The 25,478-nt window shown below is 38.1% G+C and overlaps 1 protein-coding gene across 1 annotated transcript in view; it reads right to left on the bottom strand.

Moving 5' to 3' along the window:
* Window positions 1–25,478, bottom strand: part of NRXN1 (neurexin 1) — a 702,150-nt gene that overhangs the window by 5,742 nt on the left and 670,930 nt on the right. The window contains exon 19 of the mRNA XM_085325818.1: window positions 11,965–12,052. Coding sequence (XP_085181944.1) covers window positions 11,965–12,052 — 88 coding nt within the window. The remainder of the gene's footprint in view (window positions 1–11,964; window positions 12,053–25,478) is intronic.

Genomic DNA, 25,478 nt, shown 5'->3' with positions numbered 1-25,478 from the left:
AGTCAATGAAAGTGAGACAAAGTCTTATCTTACTGTATGAGAATTCCGGAAATTAATTTCTGTCTGAGAAATAATTGAAGCTACTGAATAAACACTTTCAATACCTGATGGACTAAAGGCTACTCTTCCTCTTTAAAATACAGACCTCTGGGCCAAATGCTGTCAACTAACTTTACTATTAATGTCCACTAAATCACACTTCACAGTTTGCTTATAGGAAAACATTCTATTAATACCTGAGTTAGCCTGAGAAGCACATAAGGAGTATTTTTCAAACATTACCTACACTCTTGCYTTTCCCCTGATGGCATCCTTTTATTTTTAAGAACATTTTCACAGTTATCTCATTTATCCCATCTGTCTGAGGAAGAGTCAACCACTACCTTAATGTTATTTAAACTTGCAACATTTTCAAAGCACCTGTTGGTAAATTTTATACGTTTGTTTGGTCTTTTGCAAAAGGAGCAGTTCAGCAAGGGTAATGACTTCCTGCTTTATTTCTTTTGTTTAACTTAAAACATGCCTTTAATCTAGCAGCATCTCCCAGGACAAATTAAGAACAAGGGAATAAGAGAACTTTTTTTTTTTTTTTTTTTTAATGGGTTTGTCAGTGAGCATTTCAGGTACGCAATGCTCAAGGAAACACTGCTGTCAGGAAGTGTCTTCCTCAGATGTAAGCTCTGGGCAAAGGTCAGCCCACGCTTTCTCTGAAATACACATAAATAAACAAATCCACATCCTATAACACTGTTGAAGCAGCTGCTTTTCATTTAAGCACACCTTGATTTGACAAAGACTGGGGTGCTCAAAGGGTATCATATCTGTTCCCCCCCCATCAAAAAAAAAAAAAAAAAAAAAAAGGAAAAAGAAAAAAGAAAGAGGAACTATGTGAACAGGAATAACAGATGATCTCAAGGGACAGAGTGTGGCCATTGTAACGTTGTACAAATCTTGCTGTTTCCTTCCAAGCTCTTAGGAAAACACCCAGTGCAGTTTTCTTCCCTCACGTCTTTGCAGCTGAATCTGGCACAGCCACCGGCTCCTGGTACAGCAGTAGAGGCAAGTGTATGAGTAACCCTGGCTGCTACCCTGAAGGTAACTGCAGTCTCTGCTGCAGCATCTGAAAGATGCTAACTTCATCCCAGATGAAGTTTCAGATTGTAGATGAGAAGCTAAATACTTTGGAGGCTAACCAAGATGCAATAAAATAAAAAGATCCCAAATAATTAAGAATCAAACGTAAACAACACCTAAAGCTACACTAAGCTGAGGATGGTTCAGCGAGGAACAAGAGAAGATCATAAAGACCGTGATAATGCTCAGACCGTACCATAACAATGACAGGAAATGTAAGTYATCTTGTCATGCAATGACCCACTCTTAAAACAAATGCTCTGGTGCATACTTAGAAGTCTTCCTTTGAGCTGTGCATGACCAGCCGTTCTGGATTGCCTCAAGACCAGCTTAGACAAGCCTGATTTTTTWAAAAAAAATTCTTCTACCACTTACAAAAAACTTTGCAGGAAACAATAGTGATTGACCACAGTTCTATGTTGTGTAATAATGGATTATAAAGTTATTATTCTTGACTGTAGTTCTAAGTGGTTTAAAATTTAAAGGGAAAAATCTGACTATTTTCAGTGCCCAGTTTTCATTAACACTGTGAAAAGAAAATTGGAATTGTAGGCTCCCACGGTGTTTGAGAATTGAAATTAGCAGACTTAAAAACAAAACAGAAAAACAGCAAAAAGACCTCAAACCTGTTTTCTTTACATTTATGCTTTCCCACAAACTGCGAATAGGAAATTATTCACAAAACAAGGATGTTTAACTACTACATTTGCAATGAGGCATGAAGGCAATTATTTACAGGACGTGTATTAATTTTCACTGTGTGCTATCGCTGTAGACCTGTTTGCGGTCGACTTTCTGTAGCATTGTTAGATGCTGGTGAGCTGTTTTTTGAGCTCACTGCCATTTCAACGTGTTGCATTACAAAGAACGCGTCTGAAAAAAAAGAATCTCAGTGCTGCTTCTGCTGAATTTGTGGGTTATATGGAGCCCAACTATATACATTAAAAAAAAAAGCAGAGTAAGGCTCTGCCACAACCTCGTGCAAGAGGTTAAATTAAAACCATGCCGGCTCTKAATACAAGGTATTGCAGCCTGCTCGCTTCCTGCCGAACCTCAACTGGCTCTAGAAGGGAGGCAGGAACAGGCTCCCCGCGGGTGTCCAGCAACAGCCGACCTGTCACGGGAGGGAAGGAGCAGAAGGCGATTCCACGAGCAGTTGCTATAGCTCAGTGACTAATCGTCACCTGACTCGGGATGAGACTAATAAAAGGGAAACTCCGACGTGAGTGCGGTCCTATGGACCTCCAGCCTCCCGCACCGCCCTTCCTTGCAATGAGCAGCTAGCGCACCTTCTCTCGTTCAGGTCTCCATCYGAAGGGACAACCGAGGCCACCTGAGAGCCGTACCGCACCACCAGCTGCGCTGCTGTGCACACGCGCGCCAAGTGCTTGGTCAGTGAGAGTGCAACGTAACGACTCGGTGAGAAGGGAAGCTGCGACTTGCGCGCTCGTGTGTCTGCACGCCCAACAGTGGCGTGSTGGAAAGGTGCAGTGACTGCGAGTGGAGCAGCTACTCAGGAGCTACATTCCTCTCTCAGACTCACACCAATATATTTTCCAGAACAAATCTGCCTGATGCTTTCCAGGTGTGAGAGAACAAGCCAACAACCTACCACTTTAAATGTGTTTAAGAGAAAATTATTAGAGTATCTGTTCTAATACTCCTYAGTGTGCAAACCTAGACCCTTCACCTACCTATAAACTGAAATCTTGAGGGTTCTCAGAAGGAAAGATATCATGCATTAAAATGACTCTAAAGTGATCGTAACTAACTTAGCTGATGCTAAAAGTAGTCTAACAGCAAAACATCATCCTCAGCTAAAAGCAGGTGYTGTTTTACTAGAAAGCTAAACATTCCTCCTCTGCAAAGAATATAGTATTCTTTTCCGAGTGCAATGATTTGCCAGATATTGACTTCAAAATCATTTACTACAGCCCTGCTGACTCCTTAGGACTGTAGGTTTTGCAAGAAACATTTTTCTCTGTGGTTAAGACCTGGGAAGGTTATTGTCTGAATCTTCTTTGTATATCACAACAGGTCTCAAGGGAGACAGGTYAGTCGGTACCAGAATGGCAACTTACAGAGCAGGATTTGAAAGTTAATATGCTCCACGGAGCCGAGGGGAATATTTCACACAGTTTAATAAGAAGCTTTCATGAAAAGGTTTTCCACAAAACCAAATTTAATTTCAGCCAAAAATATAAACCAAAATATCACTTAATGCTGCATTAAGCAGTCTTTTCATTCATTGCTCTGAGTCTTTTTATTAACATATTTTTTTAACATTTTCAGTTGCATTGCTCCTCTTTCAATATTCTTCCTCTTGCAGTATGGATTCTCTCTTTTTTTTACCAGTTCAGCTGTCAATCCTGTTTCTTCCTCCCTCCTACATTTGTCATTCACCTTTGCATCTCTGCTTCTTTCTTTTCTACATGAAGTAATTTATCCTGTTTTTGTACGTGTTCTGGGGAAGCTTCAGTAATTTGTTATTTCACTTCAAAAATTTTGACTGATCAGCAGTCAGTGGGTGGTCTAGTTCCTAAACTGAAGCATTCCTAAATGGAAAAAAATGTTGAATCCTTCTGCAAATAAGATAAGGAAGACAAAAATATATATATAATACTGATAGCATGTTTTCAWGCTAGAGCTAAGCTGTTCTAATCACGGGGAACCAATTCAGACAGATAAATCAGTATCTTCTGCAGTTAGTTGCCTGCGGCTCTAGCTATCTGAAGAGCCAGATGAACACCAGGGTTACTGCGAGGAAAGGGCAGGGGCGCTGGAAACATACRTTTTGGTGGCAGCTGTTAGACTGGCTTCACTCTACGAAAACTCTGCAGTGTAAGAGACATTTGGGCCCCAGTGAACTTAGTGTTCGAGATATCTATAAAGCTTCGCCTTATATTTGAATATAAGACATGTTCTCACTGCTTCCATCTCTCCTTTCATATACCCCTTTTCTGTCTCTATTTAAATGCTATGTTCACAACATATGCTATATCTAGATCACAATCTACTGTTCAAAACAGTTTAAACTCTCGAAGTCCAAAATCTAGACTACAGCTCTTAATCTCAGGAGAAGAGCAGATTTTGAAACCTATGGGCCAGCATAGTATGTCAACTCCACAGAACAAAGTTTCATTCAAGTCTTTATGTACTTAGAATAAGATAGCCTAAGGTTAGACTATTTCAGGTACACGCATCCTCATTACAGGGTCCTGTTGCCTTGAGTTTTCCCTGCTTCTATTTATGAGCAGTATCCTTACAGAGTACCTAGTTCTGAAACTTGTCAGCATTCACCTGACACTCTGCAGGCTGTCAAATGACTAGTCACACACTGAAAAAAATCCCAAGTTTCTACAGAGGTTTAAATTAAGCGTTAGCAAGCGGCTGAAAACTAGCATTAACAGCCCTACTACTAGGTATGCAAGAGACGAGGAAAATTCACACTGTACTTATAGCTAGGAAACATAATCTAAAAAGTTACCTCCTTTGTCTGGCAGCCTGGTAATGCAACACTGTGAACTGTCAGTCGTCTGTTAATATGGCAATTAGCTGATAAGCTGCAGCTGGCATACACCGGCTACCTCAGTTACTTTGTAACATCATATCATTAATTAACTGAATTTATCAGGCGCATGCAAAGGGTTAGCCAGAAGCACAACAGTTTGCCTAAGGGCCTGTAACTCCCCTGTTTGAATGCAGAAAAACCAAGCTTCAAGAGCACGCAGSAAAGACGGTGCCTGGCGTCACTTAACTCAGAGTCAAAGCACCGGCCTCGGAGCTGTGCCATGCATGCACCGCTGCCAGTCTCCAATTTTCTTAGCAAGATTGTATTTTCCCTGTTTGCTAGGGATGGCTGCCTYAGATTCCCATCTTTCTAACTAGTTCATCCTTGAAATAGCATCTGAAAGTAAAGTAAACTTACTACAGAATTTTATGGATCTGATTTAACATTGCATTACTCAGACTTGTAATGAGAGGAAGCCTTGGCCTAGAAGTTGAGCAATACGATGCTGATTCAGGCTAGTGTTTTGGCTATAAACCTTGTTATACTTTTGCAAAATAATATTTTTCTTCTACTGCCATGTCTGTAAAAACAAAGATGGTAAATAGCCATGAGGAAAAGTTTTTTTTTTCAACAAAAAGAGGCACGTTAAATACATACACTTTATAAAGTAACAAGCAGTTGTTCAAGCATTCCCATGGTCAACAATACAGCGTACAACAAAATCTGTGCACTAGATGTAGCCAATTAGCCATAAGAAAGTGTAGTTCAAGAAATACAGTGGAGTTGAGTCGCAATAACTAAACCTCCACTACCACATTAGAAGAGTTTCTTTAATTTTAAAGAAACTGGAACAACTCAGCTGTTCATGTCAACAATCCAAATATATCTACAGTTTGATTGAAAAGAGCAATTCTTAGATTCACTTTACTGGCCCTGTGCTTCTACTGCAAATTGGAAAGATCATGTTTTAGAAGAAAAATATAGATTGTTCTCCACTGGTGTTCAAGAAACCTTTAACTTGCATGGTTAACGTGTGCAACCAAAAGGAAAACAAGATCTGACTCAATCATGACTTGGTGTTTAAAAACAAGAGAAAGAAAGATTATTAACATTTTAAGGAACTGTAAGATTAATCTATTGAAGTATATGTAAAAAATCCTTTATAATAGTTCAAAAATTAAATAAAATAAGCAGTAGTAATTTTAGTATATTAAAATRTAATTATTTATATATATAAGGTATTTAGAAGAAAGGCCACTCCTTCACGAGCACTGGGCAATGTGCCCATTTGTCTTGAATTACTGTTTATAATATGACTAAATTTACACAAACCACTAGAAATGCTGCTTTGCCATCTGGTTTAGTCTATGCTGAAGAGATGCCTAACTCCAAACCATTCAATAGGTCCTTCTAATACTTATGATCACTTCATAAAGTTATCTGAATAAGAACTATTTTTTCATGTTGTCTTYGTATGCCTGAAGTAGTTGGAGCACCAGATACTGCCATACAAAAAATAATCCTGCTATTTACAACATGAATGTTCATCATTCACACACGCTAYAGAAGGTTGTGAGAATGTCCAACATTAGCAAGAATACGAGTGGAATATTAGGAACAGTTAGCTAGCAACAGCTGTACTTTGTCTTAAAAATGTGCTCAAACAATCATGTTGGACACAAATCCCACATACCACTTCAACAAATGTAAGTGAAGCTACGCAGAGAAAGGCGGAATGATAGTCTGTGCACCACCAAAATTACAGAGAATGCATTTGAGGTGGCACAATTCTCTGAGATATTAAAAAATAATTTGTTAGAGTGAATGAAAGTGCCTCCTTTCAGCATATGCCCCTTCCATTCAGCATATTATTATTTTCAGCACCTCCCAACGCTGGGAATGCCTGAAAACATTTAAGACTGGCTGGAAAGCTATAATTCTGCTCAGTGTCCCCCTGTTTCAGTAAAATGGCTATCCAAGAGGGGACATTAGAATTGATATAGCTGATAAACTATCATTTTTAACCTCATTTTCTTAGATAATTTAAGGAAAAAATACTTTTCCCTGTTTATTTATGTATGAACATGGTAAGTGCCATTCCCTCCAAATCCTAACATTTGAAAAGTCTGTAAATAAAGCATAATTTTCACTACATAGTAACCCATACAGAGAAGTCTATATGCATTTCAGCTAAACATTTAGCTAAGTTGATTCAAGGCAAGCCAGTGATCTCTCTCATACTGGAAATCCATATTGAACTACGGGATAATTGGATTGAGGCACAAATATTCCCTTTATATCTTGAGCCATAAAGACCACAGCTGCCATGTGAACTAACTGTAATTTTATTTTTCTTTGTTTCGGCTCCTTGAACAATGCATTCTGTGAACAGTGTTGAACAGGACGCTTGCACTGATGCATAAATTATAGGAATCACTTCACCTAATGCTGAAATGTCCCTATCTTACCGGCMATTGCACCAGGAATGCAGCACAACAGTTTGTGACAGGAAGTGAAGAGCAAAATTTYTAGCAATAAGCGTACGTTGTTCACTGTCCGTATTTCATGTCTGCAGGAGAAGATACATATGCAGGAAACAACTTGGTTGCAGAGGTAAGTCCTACACTGGTCTGCTCACAAGCCAAAGTATTCCCCAGARCACATGCTCAAAGATAGCCCATAAGCAGCTATCTTGTTATAGATCCTTACACAAAAATGTGGAAAAAACACCCCCAATCCTATTCCTCCCTCAGAATCAGCACTAAGGAAAGRTAATTGATGTTACCAGTTGGTATGGGTTACTGAAATGACATCGAAGGGGATATTTCCCTATAGGACAAATATAAGACGAGATTCCAATTACTGCCCTGTGATAGGGAATCCAAGAGTTGCTAAACAGAGAAATGTTGATTAAGAGATGAGGAAGTATTTGTTTGGTTGCAACATATGAGCTTCTCTTGGTAGAAAGATACCAACAGAAGACACCAGTTTCTGCTGGTAGAAAGTTTTGTCTGAATCTGACAAAAAGCCTCGTTTGTTACTACAAGACCAWATTTCCACTTGGACAGTTGTCCTRTGCTAATGCTTCCAAGGCCAGTGARTTAAATATTTTYTGGCTATGTTCTCTAAGACTGTCTAGTACTCTATCAATCCATTTGCTGGGGCTATTAGGAGAGATGTTGAGGCTAAATTCTAATTTAAAACTCCGTTAATGCCGTAGTTTAAAAAGGATCTACCTGTAATTTGAGGGAAAAGGAAAGGCTGTCCATACAGTAGAAACTCTAAGACTTTCTCCCTGGTCTAGATTGCCATGCTACGCAACTGAATGTCTTCACTTCATTCGGCTCTGTTTGGACCTCTCTGCATTTTGGAACATTTTGATAGCTACAGAAGTGGCTGGGCAATGGCTAACAAATAAAACACCAGGCCAGTGTAACTGGAACAAATAAGCTGTGCAACACAAATGTTCACTGAAACTCAGCAGAAATCCAAGCTCTGTACAGAGCTCAGAAAAGAGGAGCGCAGCACTCCTAACATGCAGAATGGCAATTTGTCTGCCCACAGTCTCATAGCTCATCAGGTAAAATCAGTAGACCATCCCAGATCATCTTTTTTGGATAGGTTTCCACTAACATTTTTGATAACTTGCCTGCAAAATGAAAAGGCTTTATTATTTCCTCTATGGCATGAAGCCGAGGAAAAATATTATTATAAGTGTTGTTATTAGCATTTAGAGTAAGAGAAGGGAATGTGGGGAGGCTGTGAAAGCAAAAAAATGTTGCCTTACCATATAAAACATAATGCAAACAAAATATGTTGACTAAGTTTTGCATGCTAATAAATTTGTTATGACTTCATCCAATTATAGCACATTTAGCAGTTTGTATACCACAATGAAATCTGCAATTATAATTTTTGTGACTTTATGTTCCAGACAAGTTGATGGGATTGCTGCTTAGCAGCTCCTATCTATTCTAAATTTTATGTCCCACATGAAATTTGTTGCAAATTGCATCTTTCCATTTATTATTTAGAAGACAGGTGCACAGAAAGCAAAGCTGGTGGTGACAGACCAAGACTTGCTAGCCACTACAAACTGCAACATATTTTTCCAAGAAAAGAAGCTTTGTTTCAAGCAAAAATCCAGCTAATGAGTAAAATCTGGTTAATCAGTTGTTCCCCTAATTAGTACATAGGTTCACCATAATCAAAGTGTTTGCAGGATAGGCTCTCATTATGAGCTGAGAATTTTGGCTAGAAATAGGCATGTTTTGGTAAGTCATTATTTAGATGTACCCTTTCGTTAATGAACTTTGAGTGGGCTTTGGCCCTCTTTAAAATGTCTTCTTGGTCAAGAATTGGTGACAGTCTCCTGAGCGTACTGAGAGTGCCACATTGTCCCTTGGGCTGGCGTGGATCCCTTCCCTGCTCAGTGACCATCAAGCAAGCAGCAGGAGAAGAAATCTAATGGGATCTCTGGCTACAACGTAACACAGGATTGTCCGGATAATCATGTATTCTGCCTCCTCAAATAGGTACTGTGAAACACGAGCTCCACTAGCATCAGCAAGGATGTAGAGGAGCAATTCTGGTTTGCAAAAAGGCTTTAGGGGAAAAAGCTGAATCAAGCCACAGGCAGAATTTTAGCAGAGGGGCATGTCCTTCCCCAGCTCCTATCTCAATTTAAAAGAAAGAAATCATTAACATTGTCAACAACATTACATTTTTCTCCCTTAAGCACCAGCCTGTTAGGAGCAGCTCAAGTTGACACGGAGGGCAGACTGCAGTGTTACTCAGATGGAGCAGTGCTATACTGCTACTGCACTATTTATGGAGACAGCTTATTCATAAGACTAAGTGAATAAGACTTAAAAGAAGCTTCCAGGGAGGCAGATATGCTAGAAGCTATGACTTTATTAAGTCTTTTGGTTCATGTTGCTTCATATATGAGAAAAGGACAAGGCCAGTGAAGGGGAGGGCAAATTAATAACTTTTTAAGGGTTGCAGAGTGGGAGGACAAAAAACACTATCATGTAGAGAATGACAGATAAAACATCTAAATCTAGACAACGGGGTTTATGGAAGAGTATGACTCCTGTGCCAATCTATACTTTTTTTTCTGAAAGCAGTAGCAGTTGGGATGCAAGAAATAAAACAGTAAAGCCATTCTCAAATAAACAAAAATGAGAAGCGTAACTGGGTCACAAATGAGAAGCTAAAATAAGAAAGCTAAACACGAGGATCTAAAGCTAATGGCAAGCCTTTGCAGGAAGACTAACATTCACATTCCCCTTTAGGCCACAGTTTGGATAGAAATGCTAATTTGTCAGAAAGCTTCATTTCACCCCTCCTATTCCTGCACCCACCAGCTAAATGACTGTGCATGGCTCCAGGACTACTAGATATTGCAGCCCCAGATCTGAGATTCAAAACAACCTCAGAGAAGTATTATTCTCAAATTCCATTGGCTTACAGCAAATATACTTCTAATACAACAACTGCAACAGTGGGCTTGGGAAATTTTTAGTGCTAGGTAACATGAATGTAACTAATGTAATAGACGGAAGGTTTACAAATGTCTACTGAACAGTACTGCCTGATTTAACTAAAGGAAGGAAGCAGCTGCCATCTACGAGCTCAGAGCCACRTGAGTTAGTGTATTGACTCATACTGGACAAGACAGTCTTGCTGAACTCGAGAATTTGAAAATAGGAAGGAAATAGCAGCAAAAAAAAAAAATCCTGAAAATTAATTTTCAAACTTTCATACAAATGAACTTTAATCTCAGTTCCCAAATATATTGCTTATGATATCTGGCATTTTTGCAAGTAAAACGTCTTCCTGAGACAAGTAAAAATGTGCAACTTCGATGTGACTGTTGCTGTTCAGTTTTAAGGCTGGTAATTCCATCTCTCAGTATTTGGTAAAAACACTGAAACCTTTACCTTGGAAAGCACAAGAAACTGACTCCAAAGTATTCTCATCTAACCTTTAAATGATCAAGATCTTGGTTCTCAGAAGGTGTCTAATGCTACCCTGCACGTCCATCAAACCTGAGGATAACCGATAATCTTCTAATTTTTGCACGTGAGCTTTAGGTTATGTGACTGCAAAAAGGAACTGGGTATCTGCATTTGCAGCAACATTTAGTTTGCCTTGGGCTATACAGACATCTGTCTAGCCCCAAATTCAGGTACTGCACTAAACAAAGATGCCTTTTAGTTATGTTTTACATTAATATACAGGCCAGTCTCACATTTCATTGATTCCTACTTAAACTAAATATATTGGTGCATGACAAATTTATCTTAATTCTTCTTTTACCATTAAGTATTACAGCAAGTACCAAAGACTATCAAATTATCTAAACTGACTGACAATAAATGTACCACTGAGTAACAGAATTCAAGTATGAAAAACTGAGATAAATACAATACCATAAACCACCGCTCAAGAGGTAAAAGCTAACCCTAGCCAACAATGAAAGCAGGAGTAATTCTTCAGACATCTGGTCTTTTTTTAAAAGGTTTATAAAGTAACATAACTTCTAGTTGTTATTATGAAGTTTTGCCTTCCTTTCACATCTTTTTAGATGTGAATTTTAGAGAAAGGTTCAGATTTTTAGAGAAGGTATGTAGTATTTAATCTAGTAGGAATGTAAGTCAGAAATTGCATCAGAGAGAAAAATTAGGACCAGTTTTTCCATTATTCTATGGGATTAGGAAAGAGGCGGTCAAAACACCATTTTTTTTGTTTTGTACGAAATACCAGAACATCAAAAAATTTCATTTCTAATTAAGACTAGAAGGTACATTCTCAATAGTCTTTGGTTTGGAAARTTGCAATAAAACAATCTGAAATTTCAGACTGTTGCTTTCACATTTTCAGGTTTTTACCATCTTTATAGTATTTCACAACATCAAAAACAGTAATTCAAAATAAACTCTGCTTCTACACCTGGAATAATATATTTGAAATATTATACTTTTATCTTATTTTGGGGAAACGGTTAAGATAGTAGCAATTGCATCATCTTCTGCCTAAATCAAATCATCCTTTCTCTACTGCAGGAAAAAAACAGTTACAGGGGCCCCAGAATGCCCTCTCGTGGGTCCTCTTGCACTTCCTTGTGATGTTGCTCATATCACAACTATCAACAAATGTGATAGCAGCTGTCTTTGAGAAATGTACAGCGAACGGTGCAAAGGCCCCAATTCAACTCCTCCCTGCTCTGTAAGAGAGGACTGTCCCTCCAGATTCCTGGGCAACTRCAGCATGCAAATATGAAATAAAAGGAAGTAATAAAAAAGTTGACTAACCTAACCCACCTGAGCTCGGCTCACAGGGATCAATGTCCTCGTCATCACTGGGACATTCAGCCGAGGCCACCAGGATGTCATCTGTGGTCTGCAAAGAAAACAAAAGTCAAGAAAATCCATTTTAATTCATCTAACAGCTTGTTAGATTCTCACTGACATTTCTTTTATTGCAAGACCGAGAGCATTCCAGACTTAATATTTAATGGCACAGTGACACTCTCCAACCCTGTATTAATGGGACTTTGCTTTTCAATTCACACTTCTCATTTTTTTAAAAAATTGTGTTATATATCCAAAGCAAGCCCTTAAATATTTAATCTTTTTTTTTGTAATAAGAACAGAAAGTATAGAGATAGAATATTTATATTGAGGCTGCTGGTCTCCCCCCTTTTTCTTCACTATCTCYACTATGATACTGCCCGAAAACACTGAAAGCATTAAAAATCCAAGTCAAAATATTGAATTGCCTGTGGCTGATAAAACAATCAGAAATGCAGCRACCTTTTCTTCAATAATTGCATTTGCTCTCTTAAACATAGATCAAAAAAAGCAAGCACTTAACTGCTTAAGTTAAATATGCAATGTAAAGAAAAGGAAACAATGTYAAGGAAAGGAAATAATAACAGAAACATAAAATATGCAGTGTTGGAAAGTAACAGGTGGAATAGTCTTAAATCAGTAAAGTACTGCTTGAGTTCTGTATTTAGTTCAGGTGGGCTCTCGGAACACTGGTCCAAAATTAACCTGTAGAGTTCTGCATCCAAAGAAATCAAAGAAACCAAGGCAAAGGAGACAAATGCAGGGGTATATAGTAGGGGTACCTACAACACTGAATGCTCTACAAACTGAGGGTTCCTGTCTTGCTTTTCGTACAGTGCAAGACCAAGAAGATAGACAACGAAGTACAGAGGCAATCAGTCTGAACCTGATAAAATGAAATACCTCCTGCTCAAGCCACCTCTTAGCACAGTCATTTAGAAACGTAATAAGAACATCCACAGTTATTAGGGAAATATAAACTGTCACGCTTCTGGTCATTTCTCACAAAATTACTAATGAGGTTAGGAAGCAGTTTTCCCTAGGGGCAAGACATTCCCAAACTGTCCTTTTCAAGCTCCCTTTCACCTCAGCGCAGGAAATTCACGCAGAGAGTAAGAGACTACATGATATTGAAACAAGTGGCTAAAGATATAGTCATCAAAAAGCCATTCTTAGGTTTCTGTAGGATACAGATGCTAACTAGAAACCATCTCAGTCAATGTGAAATATTATATTAAAACATTTTGTGGATGGGCATAAAGGAGGGGCATAAGATAAAAAATTTTTCCTCATCATTTAAATCCGAACTTGTAACAATTTTATTTCTCTTGGCCAAAGTGTTATAAATGCTATTTATCATTACTCTTCTAACTGAAGTTTTAAAGCAAGGTATATCACAGTAATAGGCTTTTCTTTGTCACTCTTCAAGAATATTAATGAATGTATTTGTTCACAACTTCTGTGAGCTACAAAAGCAATATGGGAATACTTTCATTAATATGTGAAGCACAACAAAGACAAGCCTATTACAATAACATCATATTTTACAGTAGAAGATTGAGGCATAATAGAATGAAGTAACTTGCTGAAGGTAAGCAAAAAGGCCATAGATGACAGCTATGTTATGTCACAGTTCAATGCCATAATCATAAAAATCATCTTTCTTTATACTTGAGAAAATTTATACCACGGAAACACTATGTAAATCTATAAGGCTGTAAGTTGGCAAAGTTGGAATAAGATGACAACAAGAAAAAATTACTTTAAATGTCTAGTCTTTCTGCTATGCAGAAAAATAGAACYATAACAACAAGACAGCTGCAAATATTCTGCTAAATTTCTATCTTCCATTTTTCCCCCCAAAGACAACCATCAGTTTGAGAATCGGTATCTTAATCCCTTCTTGGAAAATCACCTATATTTTTTTCTAAAATATAAAGAAAAATAATCAACCATCAACCAACCAATAAAGCTTGCACATAACARGTTAACTCCAAACTTTTAAAACACACACAGAATAAACAATAAGTATTATAAAAAGTATCATGCATATTCCAGTTTTAGCTTTGCCAGTAAAACCTCAGTGTTACATACTTCCTTCTCCCCATAATTCTGGAGAAGACACTACATTTGTATGAACTGCAGCTGCAACAGTCCATATTTACCAATTGATAATTGGCAAACGTACACAAATATTATTAAAGAGAGTGCAACAGACACTAATACAAATTCACATAGCAAGAAATGATTTCTRTGGGAGCTACTGCTCTCAGTGGAATTTTGTTTAAGTGCGCTTTGGTACATACAGGGATGCGTAAGCCCCCTGACCCTTGTAACTTGAGCTGATCAAGATAAAACATTCAGACGGAATTACAGAATTGCTGCAGTGTCTTTGATTATTCTTGATATAGGACAGGATGGTCGGATTTCAGTTTGATTAAGCAACTGAAGTTAGTTTGATTTAGTTATTCTTTCTACAGTTTGTACTGCAATGAAAATCATCAGAAAATAACTATGCAAAAATCACATACTATGACTATCTTAAAGTATGAAAGATAATTTGTTCAGCTACTTATAAATGGGAGGATCAGAACTGTCATTAGAAAGTGACACTAATTCCAATCTTATCTGTGGAAAGAGAATGCACACTTCTGAAGAACAAAAGGATGTTCTTCACTGATAGAAGTGCATGTATATTATAGATAAGAAACGAATAGTATCTTAAATAAAGGTGAATATAACATGTCAAGAAAGATCTCATTACTGTTTCTGAATATTAAGGGAAATACTGTATGTTTCAAAGTCAATACTAGATGTAAGACTGATTTTGTTGCAAGCAATAAATCAAGTATCAGTACTGGAATAAGAAGAGAAGGGGTAAGATGATGTGGAAATTTTTTTCTTCATAGAACTGCATCAGGAGTATTTCTAGGTGAAATATCAATTAACAGATGTGTCACAGCCTCCCTCTACTCTTCCCTTTTGCCTAACCCCAAACACCTCTTTCCTGCTACTCTTACTCTTTTTCCAGGAAACAAATCAGCTGTGAAAGTGAAGTGGGAGCTTCTAAGGTAGAAAGGAAAGCCACTAGACTGCTTACCGTATCTCTAAATAGGATTACGAATTAACCAAAACACTAGAGAATACAAAAAATGATGTATATTAATATATGTTTATTAATACGTAAGTATTAATATATAATAAAGAAATACTCTTGGCCACCATTAGAGCTCTTTCTCTACAAGAGTTCTAACTAAAGCGAATGGGCGATTTACCCGAGCAGTGAGCAGGATTTAGACTCCGCTCAGGGTCTCATGCAGCCAAGGGGTGTAGATAAATGATGTGAGACAGACTAATATGTTTTACTTACTGCATATTATCTTTTTCTCATGCTTTCTAATTTAGATGGTAAGATTTAAAATAAATCAGTTCTCCTAAGTGAATTGCAATTGTTGCCAGCACTATGGCTAATTTACAGGACACTGCTCTGAGCAGTCTCATTAATCAAGGATTTAAAAGTCAGTGGAAAATCCCTTATTTACAGCAAGTGTCTAATAGGATAACATCCTAGCTGGTATCATCATAATACAAGATAGGATTAGACTGTCTCATGGGCAAGTTGTTCAAATTCATTTAAGAAGTGATCCTCTAGTTGTAAGAGATTAACAAAAATAAAATTAAAATAGCAGGTGCACAATCTGGAAGGCCAGGCAGAATTTCTTTTGATTTTATCTTCTTTTCTTTGTGCATTTTCAGATCTTTTCAGATTCAGTCTACTGCTGTGGCTGTATGATTTAAAATGCAGTCCACTGTAATATATGGCTTCTTAAAAAGTTGGACATCTGTTAACATTTCAAAAAAGGGTGATAGAAGCGCTTACAATTACTGCACCACTATAAAAAAAGGGTAATTGTAAAAGTGGATGTCACTATGCAATACACTTTCTGACAATTATCCGTGGGTGCGGCCATTGCAGRAATAAGAGTCTTGCATATCAGGCAGCTCTGTTTGCAAAAACAAGGACTCCAGGGTTTGGCTCTTGGCCAACAGAGAGTTTAAAATATCCCCAATCTGCCACCTTGCTTCAGGAAGGAAGTGATGACTACTTCAACAAGGCTCTTGGCCAGGTCAAAAAACGATGCTGTAGTCATGGCTAAAATATAGTCATAGCCTGTAGCTGAGACCAAGTATCAAGCTGCCTCAAAAGCTACACTTGCAAGTTCAATCAACAGCAACATCACAAAMTGCAGTTGTGTCCTTTATTGTGCTTTTTAACACTACATTTAAAAAATGAATGAACAATATAGAAAAGTCTGGCTTTTTGATTAGCCATTTTTTGCATGACTGGGCATAAAAATACGCCATCTTATTCATTTTTTATGTATGAGGCCTGTTAAACCTAAAGGTACCAGAGAAATACAATCTGAAATTTAAATCACCAATCTAAACTGTGCATTCATTAATGGTATAATGGATCCTGCATATTTTCTCCTATAGTATTCCATCAGCTCTCTTTTAAGTCATAGCACCCTACAGCTACCCTGAATATAGTTTATTCCTTTCTTGTTCAATAATATGTTTTATCCCATGAGAACTGCAAGTAAATTTAAAGTACACAGTAGTTAAAAACTGGCCGTCCCAAATTATTATATGAATTATGAACAGCATAGCTGCCTTTGACTACTGTTTAAATTATTTTAGATTAGAACTTCAACTGTGTAATCAAAACCATTCTTATTTATTTTTACAGCTGTGGTGCTCCATGATAGCAGTCAGGCGTCACTGGGCTCGGTGGTAGAGGAAACCAGAAGGCCCTGATCTAGCAACATACATGAGGAGATGCTTGATTTTGAAAATGAGATGTTTGGGAAGGAGTCAGAGAAGTAGCACATCCTGAAGGGCTGCACAGAGGGGCGCACAGCTCCTGGAACAGGATGATCTGCAAATGCTGCTGGGAACTCGCCTGTTTGGGGCTTGGCTTGCAACCAACCCCCTCCTAGCTGAGCTCYTTTTCCCCCCTCCCATTCCACCAGGAGCGAGTCTCAGTAAAGGGTTAGGGGAGGCTCCGCTTTGTGGGTGGCCCTGAGGCAGCACCCCACATGTCCRGCACTGGCGTGGGGTGCAGGAAAGCACGGAAACTGCTGCAGAGAGGAGGAGATGACCTGTGGGGTGCGGCGGCTGGCTCTGCTGGCAGGACAGCGGGGGTCTGAGGCAGAAAAGGGGTGATGGAACGGGGAAAGGGCAACCTGCAACTCTCACAGAGCACCAATGTCATGGAGACATGGAGATCTTGAAGAACAGAAGATAAAACTCTTTCTGCAAAATGGCCAGAAGGTCAGGAAGAAAAGAGGAAGACGAAGCAAAGCAGAAGCCTGAGACCGGCCAAGAGGATGCTGTGAACAGATGGTGCCTGACAAACAAGACCAAGGCTGCAGCGGCTCGCAGAGGAAACTCAACGTACTTCAAATAACGCCTGGTGAGTGCACAGGTGACRACAGTCTGAGCAGCGAAGGAAGGGACAGGCAGCATTTGCAGTCCAATTTTTAAGGAACAGAAGGCGAGGGCATCCCTGGGTTGTGAGGGGAAGTAACAAAGAAACGGAGAAATTAATGGTAAGGCTGGGGGAGCAAAGAGAGCTCAGGCAGTGGAAGGGGATGGCCAGGAAACCAAGTAGCTGATGCGAACAGACCCTATGATGTGAAGTTCAACGGGCAAGAATTTAGTGACTGTTAACAAATGACCATCTGAAMATATACTAGTAGGACTAGGAAATTTAAGCTCTAATTCTCCTTTTCCCCAATTCTTGGTTATCAGCTCTGCTTACATTACTTCATTTTCCCCCTGGAAAAAGCCTTCTCAAATACTTGCTTTTTAGTTCWATGAGAATTAGCTACAACTGACACTTAAACACAGAGGTTTGCTTCAGCTTAACAGAAGGTATATAGCTAGAACCAGAGTATGGATAAAATATCTGAAAAAMCAACAGATACACAGATAAACACAGCTATCATCTTAATTAGCTATAACAAACTTCTTTTTCAAACATAGTTCACAGGATGTTTACAGAAGGAAGCTTCAAGTAGTCATTTTGCACTTTTGGGTAGACATAATAAATTCTGAAGCAGTGAAAAGCTTTCTTAAAAACCTATCTCTCATACACACACACACACACACACACACACACACACACATATATTTTCTTTCCTTTAAAGGGAGGAATAAAATAGCCTAAACCAATGAGAATGCTGTCAAAAACCAATAGGATATGAAAAATCACAGAAGAGTTCACGTAGAAAAAATCAAATTTCATTTTGGGGACTGGATTAACTGCACAATTTTCTAGCCAAGACCATGTAATTTAAATTTAATTTTCTGTGTGTGAAGCAGATCTCTATGACTGGTTGTTGAGACAGTCATAGAAAGAAACTCAAATATGTCACATATTAATCAGTCATACTCTGTAGCTAGCTTCTCACTAGTGTTAATAACTTCCATTTCATACGGTAGTCTGCAGAGAAAGACGCTATAGTTATCTAGCAGTAATATCAGCTCKAGATGACATGCCATTTGGACAAGCGCCTCTAAATTTGTATTTAACCTGCTATAGGTCACACAAATATATGTGCATCAATTTCTGCTCATCCACCCACATATAAAAAGTATTTTGTCATAACTGTGCTACGGAAAAGATGTTATTTCTAGAAATGGATATTAAAATGCTAATATTTCAAGCACATACCCAATATTCAGTAGAGCTTTTATTAACCGCTGACATATTATTATCCTCTAATGTGAAAATACAGTAACTGAAAACAGAAACACTCTCTCAAACCTAGCTTTCATCAAATTAATACCATCATGTTATTTCTTGTAATGGCCAGTGTTTGATACTGAGGGAAAAGCAAAGATCTTGATTAGAAAGTTCCTCTCACAGGAAAATATGAAACATCTAGGATGTTATAACCAAACACAAGTAAAGCCATTAAGTTTCTGAAATGAMTACGGTAGAAATTACTCTCTGAAGGCTAACTAAAAAACTCGAGATGATGCGTAGGGTGCCCTGCAGGAAGGTACCTTGAGCCTTCCGCCCCAAATCTCAGGGATGACAGGAACACCGTTGCCCCACACGGCAGGACACAACCACCTTACTTCTGGCCTCCAATTCTCTCTACAGCAGGTCCATCAGGAGGCTTTCCAAGCAACGACCCTAAAGCCCACAACAGTATTTTCATGCAGAGTAGCATTTGCATTACTTCTGAAATACCCTCCTAAATAAAAATCTCAAACATCTAAATTCTCATGGGCAAAATTAACACAAATAAATATATTTGAGAAGARGATTTATAGTCAAATAGTGTCAACAAAACTGCATGCCTTTCCTTTAAGCTCTGAATTTGAARTGAATTGCTTTGGTCAGAGTCTCAGAGCCATTCACCTCATCCGGAAAAAAAAACAAAACAGAGCTTAGAAAATCCAAGTGCTGGAAAAGCTACAATGTTTTATCGAGACAGCTAATCAGGCAGTACTCTGTATTAATCTGCAAAAAATGCAAGTATTGCTAATTAAAAAAAAATCCAAGTGTTTTCTTATTAGGCAATGTCCATCACTTCTTGCAACATATGTATAATGTTAGAGTCACAGATGTGGATCAAAAAAAAAAAATCTATTTATTCATGAATATCTTTTTACTCTGCCCTTGTGAAACTTTTCAGGAACCTACTGGCTAGAAAATTAACCCACTGCATTTCTTCTCTGTTTCTCTCTTCATAGGCAACTTATGAAAATGTGTCCAACACTACCACTGTCTTTTCATTGGTCACGCTTGCCAATGTAAGGGCTTACGAAGAGCTGCACCAACTGCATAACATCAGGAACTAYTTGAGACATCTCTTCTTGAAATCACCTGATCACTTACTAGCTAGGTTTCTTAGTAGCACAGTAAGTAGCAGCTACATAGTGAAAGGAGTGTCAAACACACGAGTTACTTTTTCTTATTTTTCAGCTGGAGAAGGAAGGTTTATGCACATTTTCTGGAACAGGTCACTTCATTATTCGATCCAAGACTTAAGCCACATCACAAGGCATAGTATTCATAAAAAGGAACGACTGATATTCAGCATGAACCTYAGCCTAGTGCCTCAAAATGGTGCTGGCTGTAACGAAAGGTGAACTGGGCACCTTTCACAGCTGTCCACTGTTGGTCAAGGCCCATGGTCATAGGCACTTGACAGCACATTTTGCAAGAGGAACAACGTCAGTACCACAAAAACTTCTGCACTGATAATGACCTTAATTTATTTTGCTGTTCAATGGATCAGTACTGGACTTCTTTCCTGAAAATAGCTTCAGATAGTCTTGCTCGTGACTGATGCAGAACTACACGTGCAATGAAGAGGCCAAACTCTTCCTCTCCCTCCTTCTGGAGCTGCTAGGGAGGGTACTTGGCTGGGATCACGGAGCAGACGTGCTCTGCACCCTGCTTACGCAGCTCCCCTTCCGCCTCCCTGCCTCGCTCGCCCCCCACAACGGTGCTGACAAAAAGGGGAGTTCACTGCCCTGCTTTCTCGGACACCTCTCCGCTCTCAGGAGGTCACAGACGTCCCTGCAGCTCGGGCTGTCCCACAAGTCCTGACGGATCTGCGTAAGGCTGCAGACAGAACGAGCCTGGTGATTTCAAACTGGATAAAAAACTCAAAGAGATACAGTACAAAATTGAACTTTATAATTTAAAGGAGATGCTGATACGCAACATGCCAGTGAAGAACACACTGGCATTTAATTGTACGAAACCTAGTATACCAGTTATACTATTTCACTTATTGAAGCATCCATAGTTTGGATGAAGAACGGCAATAAACAGTTACGCTATTTCTCTCTCATTTTAGATTCAAATTTCCGTTTCTAAAAATCAGATATTTTGCTAACTTCATTCTGCACTTACAAATGCTTCTGTCGTGAATCTTTCTGATCAGAATCTGTGCTTCACTTCAATTTACCTTTTTCATCCTTATTTCCCTCAGGTAACTAAAATACCTTGAGAACAAGGGACAATTAATGCGTAAATGCTTTTAGAAAGTCACTTACGCTTTCTTTCTGAGCTTCCCTTCAGAACATTCAYATTCTTTTCTCATGAATACCATACTTCATTACAGAACAATAACAACAGAAATGCAGTTTGATCTTTTGTTTTTCATTTTGCACTAAACCAAAAATATATGAAATGGAATGTGACTGAGGAAATCCAAAAAGCTTATTTTTTCCTAGACAAATAATTAATTTCAACTATAAGAGAAATGTTTCTGGGCATTATTCTTGTATGCTTGTATTTTCTGGTACCTTTTTATATTTAGCCTTCTCTTTTGCTGAAGTAAACATTTTTGTCTTCATTAATTCTAAACACACAAATCACAGTGGAGACATTTGCTTTTCCTTCCTTTTTTTTTTTTTTTTTTTAAGCCCAGAGTATCTGCTTATTAAACCTCAAAATTACAACAGTGATAGCAAACATTTTAATTTTGCATTACACATCACATGTACAGAGCTTATTGAATATTGGCAATGTGAGACTTACTGTCTTTGTATCTGTCTTAAAACACTCAAGTAAAGCTGTATTAAGCGTTAATATTAATTYATGAGTATTAACATTAATCTCAATGACTATTAATTACACATAAGTAGTCATTTAAAATGACTATTTGAGTTATTGGGTTGGGGGGGGCTTTTTAATTGACCATTAAGCCCCCAGCATAGATTGGCTTTTTGCAAAATGGAAAGGGAAAATTGAAGTACTACTGGATAACACTATGAAACTCAGTAGCATGGCTTTAGACTATTTTTAGCAAAACTMAATAAACAGAGTTAGAGAAAAGACTAGAACCACTTAGTTAATAAAAGCCTGTACACACAACAAAGTCAGAAAGGCACTAACTTTGAACAACGTTTGCACCTTTTTAATAGAATTACAGTATTGTCAGTTCTACTTAGCATGAGTATTCCTCACTATTAAATTGTGCTGCATAAGAGYATTTTTGCTCTGTTCAAATCCATGGGAATTTTATTATTAGTCTCAAAAGAGCGGAATGCAAGGAAGACTCTTCCCAAGGAACACTTCCTGCAAACTGATATGCGGTCTCTATTCTCATTAACCTTATTTTCARGGGGAAAAGGGTTTTCTTATGTCTTTTCAAAATAATACACAAAATAATAGTATAAAGTAATAATTTTGTAAGAAATGTAGAAAACTGTATAAACTATCAGATTGATTTTAGGGCTTTTAGCTAAAACCACCATCTCATCTACACAGATATTTTTAAAGTAAGTCTCAAAGAGACTTACTTTAAAAGTATGTTAAGATAGAAACACAGTGAATGAATAACAGCATGGACTCCTCTATTTAACACTGATCTACCTATACACGTCCTCGCAAGTTCAACTGGAGCATGTCTTTAACTCAGAGAAAAGGCGAGAACCAGTACCACTACGAACACACTTCTTCTGCAGTTTTTATTATAAACTTTACAATTTAAAAATTTTGAGAGCGCAAAAAGGCACATTGTTCCCTCCCAGATTCTAGCTCCATTGGTATGGAGCAGTGAAAGCACTGAGGAAATAACATTAATTTTACCGAGCAGAGCAATGTCCTATGGATCTTTGTTCTGCACATCTAACTTGTTAATACTAACAATTACATACACATGTATTTGCAAGGAGAAAATGACTCACTGCCTTTTAGTTAAGAGTTCCTTTAAATCTCCTGTTTTGGAGATACACTTAATTAGATAGTTTCTGAAACTGCACATTTGCCACATAGGTATTTGGGTGCGTTAATGATGTCTTTATTTCACAGCTATCCACATGAAAGGCATCCTACGGGAAACCAGTGATACCCTTCTATGCCGAGRAGCTGCTCCAGGTGATTCTTGTGGAAGTTACATACACATTAGATGGCATCTGTAGCCTTCAAAAAAATCTGTGTACCACTAATAGTTTCCAGGCTTCAATTTCCTCAAATAAATACTTCCAATAAGAAGCAGAGGAAGTTAAATTCTGTGACTGTCATTCAGATAGCAAAAGTTTCATCTCTACCACTGCTTTAGTGCTGTGAATTTAATATACATCAAAGTATAGTACAAGGATGATACCCGAATTTTAAGACTCAACATTTTCCATTTTGAAGACCTCATTTACAATTGCTTTTCGTTTAACAAATTAGCTATTTAAAGACAGATCCAAGCCCACTGGTACTTTTTCATTAAGTGTGTATGTTTCAGATCATAAGTTTATATGCATGCACACACACTTTCCAATAAATTATTTCCATTACTTCTCCAACTAAGCTTAAGTAAAAACAACNAAAGAAAAAAGAAAGAGAAAGAGAGAAAGACATTCAGGCACCAATGACAACCATTTTGTAATAGCTTAGTAACTCCAGGAGTTTTTTCTGTCATGTGTAGGAGGAAAACTTACCCATCTTGTTGACCTATGAAAAACTGCAAGGCCATTTGGGTTTCAGACCTAAATAAATGGTTTTTCTTCAGAGGGTACCTAGTGGTGCTCTACAAATTCTCCTTTCCACTACTAAAGACAGGAACTGAGACTTGGGAGACTCTCTCTCCTGTGCTCTCAGCACTGCTCCTGAAAGTATGCAGGTATTTGGGCAACAAGCAGAAATAGGCCAGACTTGCATACAAACGAGTGAGAAGTCAGGTTTGGAATGATGGTAGCATGGGATACCAAGACGAAGAACCAGAAACATGTGAAAGATAACTGAGGTAACCTGCTGGAGAATTTGGGAAAAAGAAATAAAAAAACCACTGTGCTTAATGTACAGTGGAGGGAACTGTTACCAAGTGAAGAGAGGATGGGGTGAACGAAGAGCTATGGTAGAGCAGTCAAGTGGCACCAAGAGCAAACAGGGCTGAGAAGGGAACTGGCAGGATGAGCTAAAAAGGGGCAGAAGGGCCACAGGGGAAGGATAAGGGAGGTTGGACCAGCCACTGGCAGGAAACATTAGGTGTTTACAGCCATTAGAACAGGTGCCAAGATTTCTGGATTTCAGCTTTCCATGTATTCTCAACAATTATCTGTTAAACACTCTGGCAAAGACTTCAGCTTTTCTGTGGATGCTCGATCCACCCAGATCCATCATCTTAAATGAGACAAACCTAAGACTCCTAACTAAGCATTCTGGTATCTCAGCATTAGAGATCTGCAAGGATGATCTAACAGGTTCCAGTTCTGCTAGATATCTAACTAGGGGTGTCAATTTGATAGTGCATAATGACATACGTTTCTTCAGTTTTATTTTAAAGAAACTGAGAAAAAACATTTTATTTGGAGAATTCTAGGTGTGAACACAAACACCCAGCAGCTTAGGGAAGCCAGAACTCAAGCTTGATGTGCAATCTTAACTCACATGCCTGGTACCTATGCAGTCTGATGCTATCTTTAATTAGAGGTTAATATAGATTAATAATGAGATATTTGAATGGCAGCTGGTGTAAAGCTATACAGTTCCAAGGAAACAAAGTGTTCACACTTCAGTTGTGGACTTGGACCATCATTTGTTGTGAAATTGTTTAAAACTGAAAGCCCAAACTGATGCAGAATTTTCTTACATGCRAATCTGTTTAAGTCTATGGACTAACTGCTAATTTGACTGCAAAATAGCACACTTATGTGACATGCTCCAAAGACATTTTTGTTCTATCGTAAACCAAAAAACCTAAGTTAAAATGATTATGTCGCAGAAACTCTGATGTTTCACCTTCATTATTATATTATGAGCAGTTACTCAGAGTACGGTACAGAATTTAAAACAGAACACGAAATGGGAAATTAACCATCTATGTGCACGCCAGTTATTCAGTCTGGCCTTTCCGTTCTCTGAGCCTTTAACTTATGTTTCCACTTTAAAACAAAAAAAGTCCTTGCAATTTTGTTGTTGAAATACAGTACAAAACCAAAGATATTTCATTTGAAAACAGAAAGATATAGTAAGGTTCCTCTTTAAAATTGAAAGGAATTTTGTAAGCCCCAGGTTCAAAGTCAGATGACAGTTCAGAAGCTTTTATTGGTGCARCTAACATTTTCAGCTGACTCCCTAAACATGCATGTTATGCCAACAAAGCCTAGAATTAAACTCCCGAAGTCTGTCTGTCCTGTCTACATGGGAATATTATTCTGATATAAGTGAAGTTAAATAAAACTGGTACACTCCCAGGTGGTAAAATTTACACTGAGGAAAAAGAACAGATGTTTTCTAGGTAGTTTTGGAGGGAAGTGTAAATGACCTCTCACCAGCCCATGGTTTTGCTCTGCGCATCAGTAAGAGCTCCTAACAAGCAGAGACACAATCTGTATCACAATGTGCAGTAATCTGAAATAAGAGAACTAACAACTCTGAAATATTATTGAGTTTTACAGAATAGTAATGTAACATCAAAGCACTCGGGGAAAAAAAAAAAAAAAAAAAA

The sequence above is a fragment of the Rhea americana genome, unplaced genomic scaffold (assembly GCF_003343005.1).
Source record: "Rhea americana isolate MKP2758 unplaced genomic scaffold, rheAme1 scaffold_123, whole genome shotgun sequence".
In the NCBI taxonomy this organism is placed as follows: Eukaryota; Metazoa; Chordata; class Aves; order Rheiformes; family Rheidae; genus Rhea; species Rhea americana.
The sequence above is the reverse complement of the archived record's forward strand: the minus strand, read 5'-3'. Positions and strand labels throughout refer to the sequence as shown.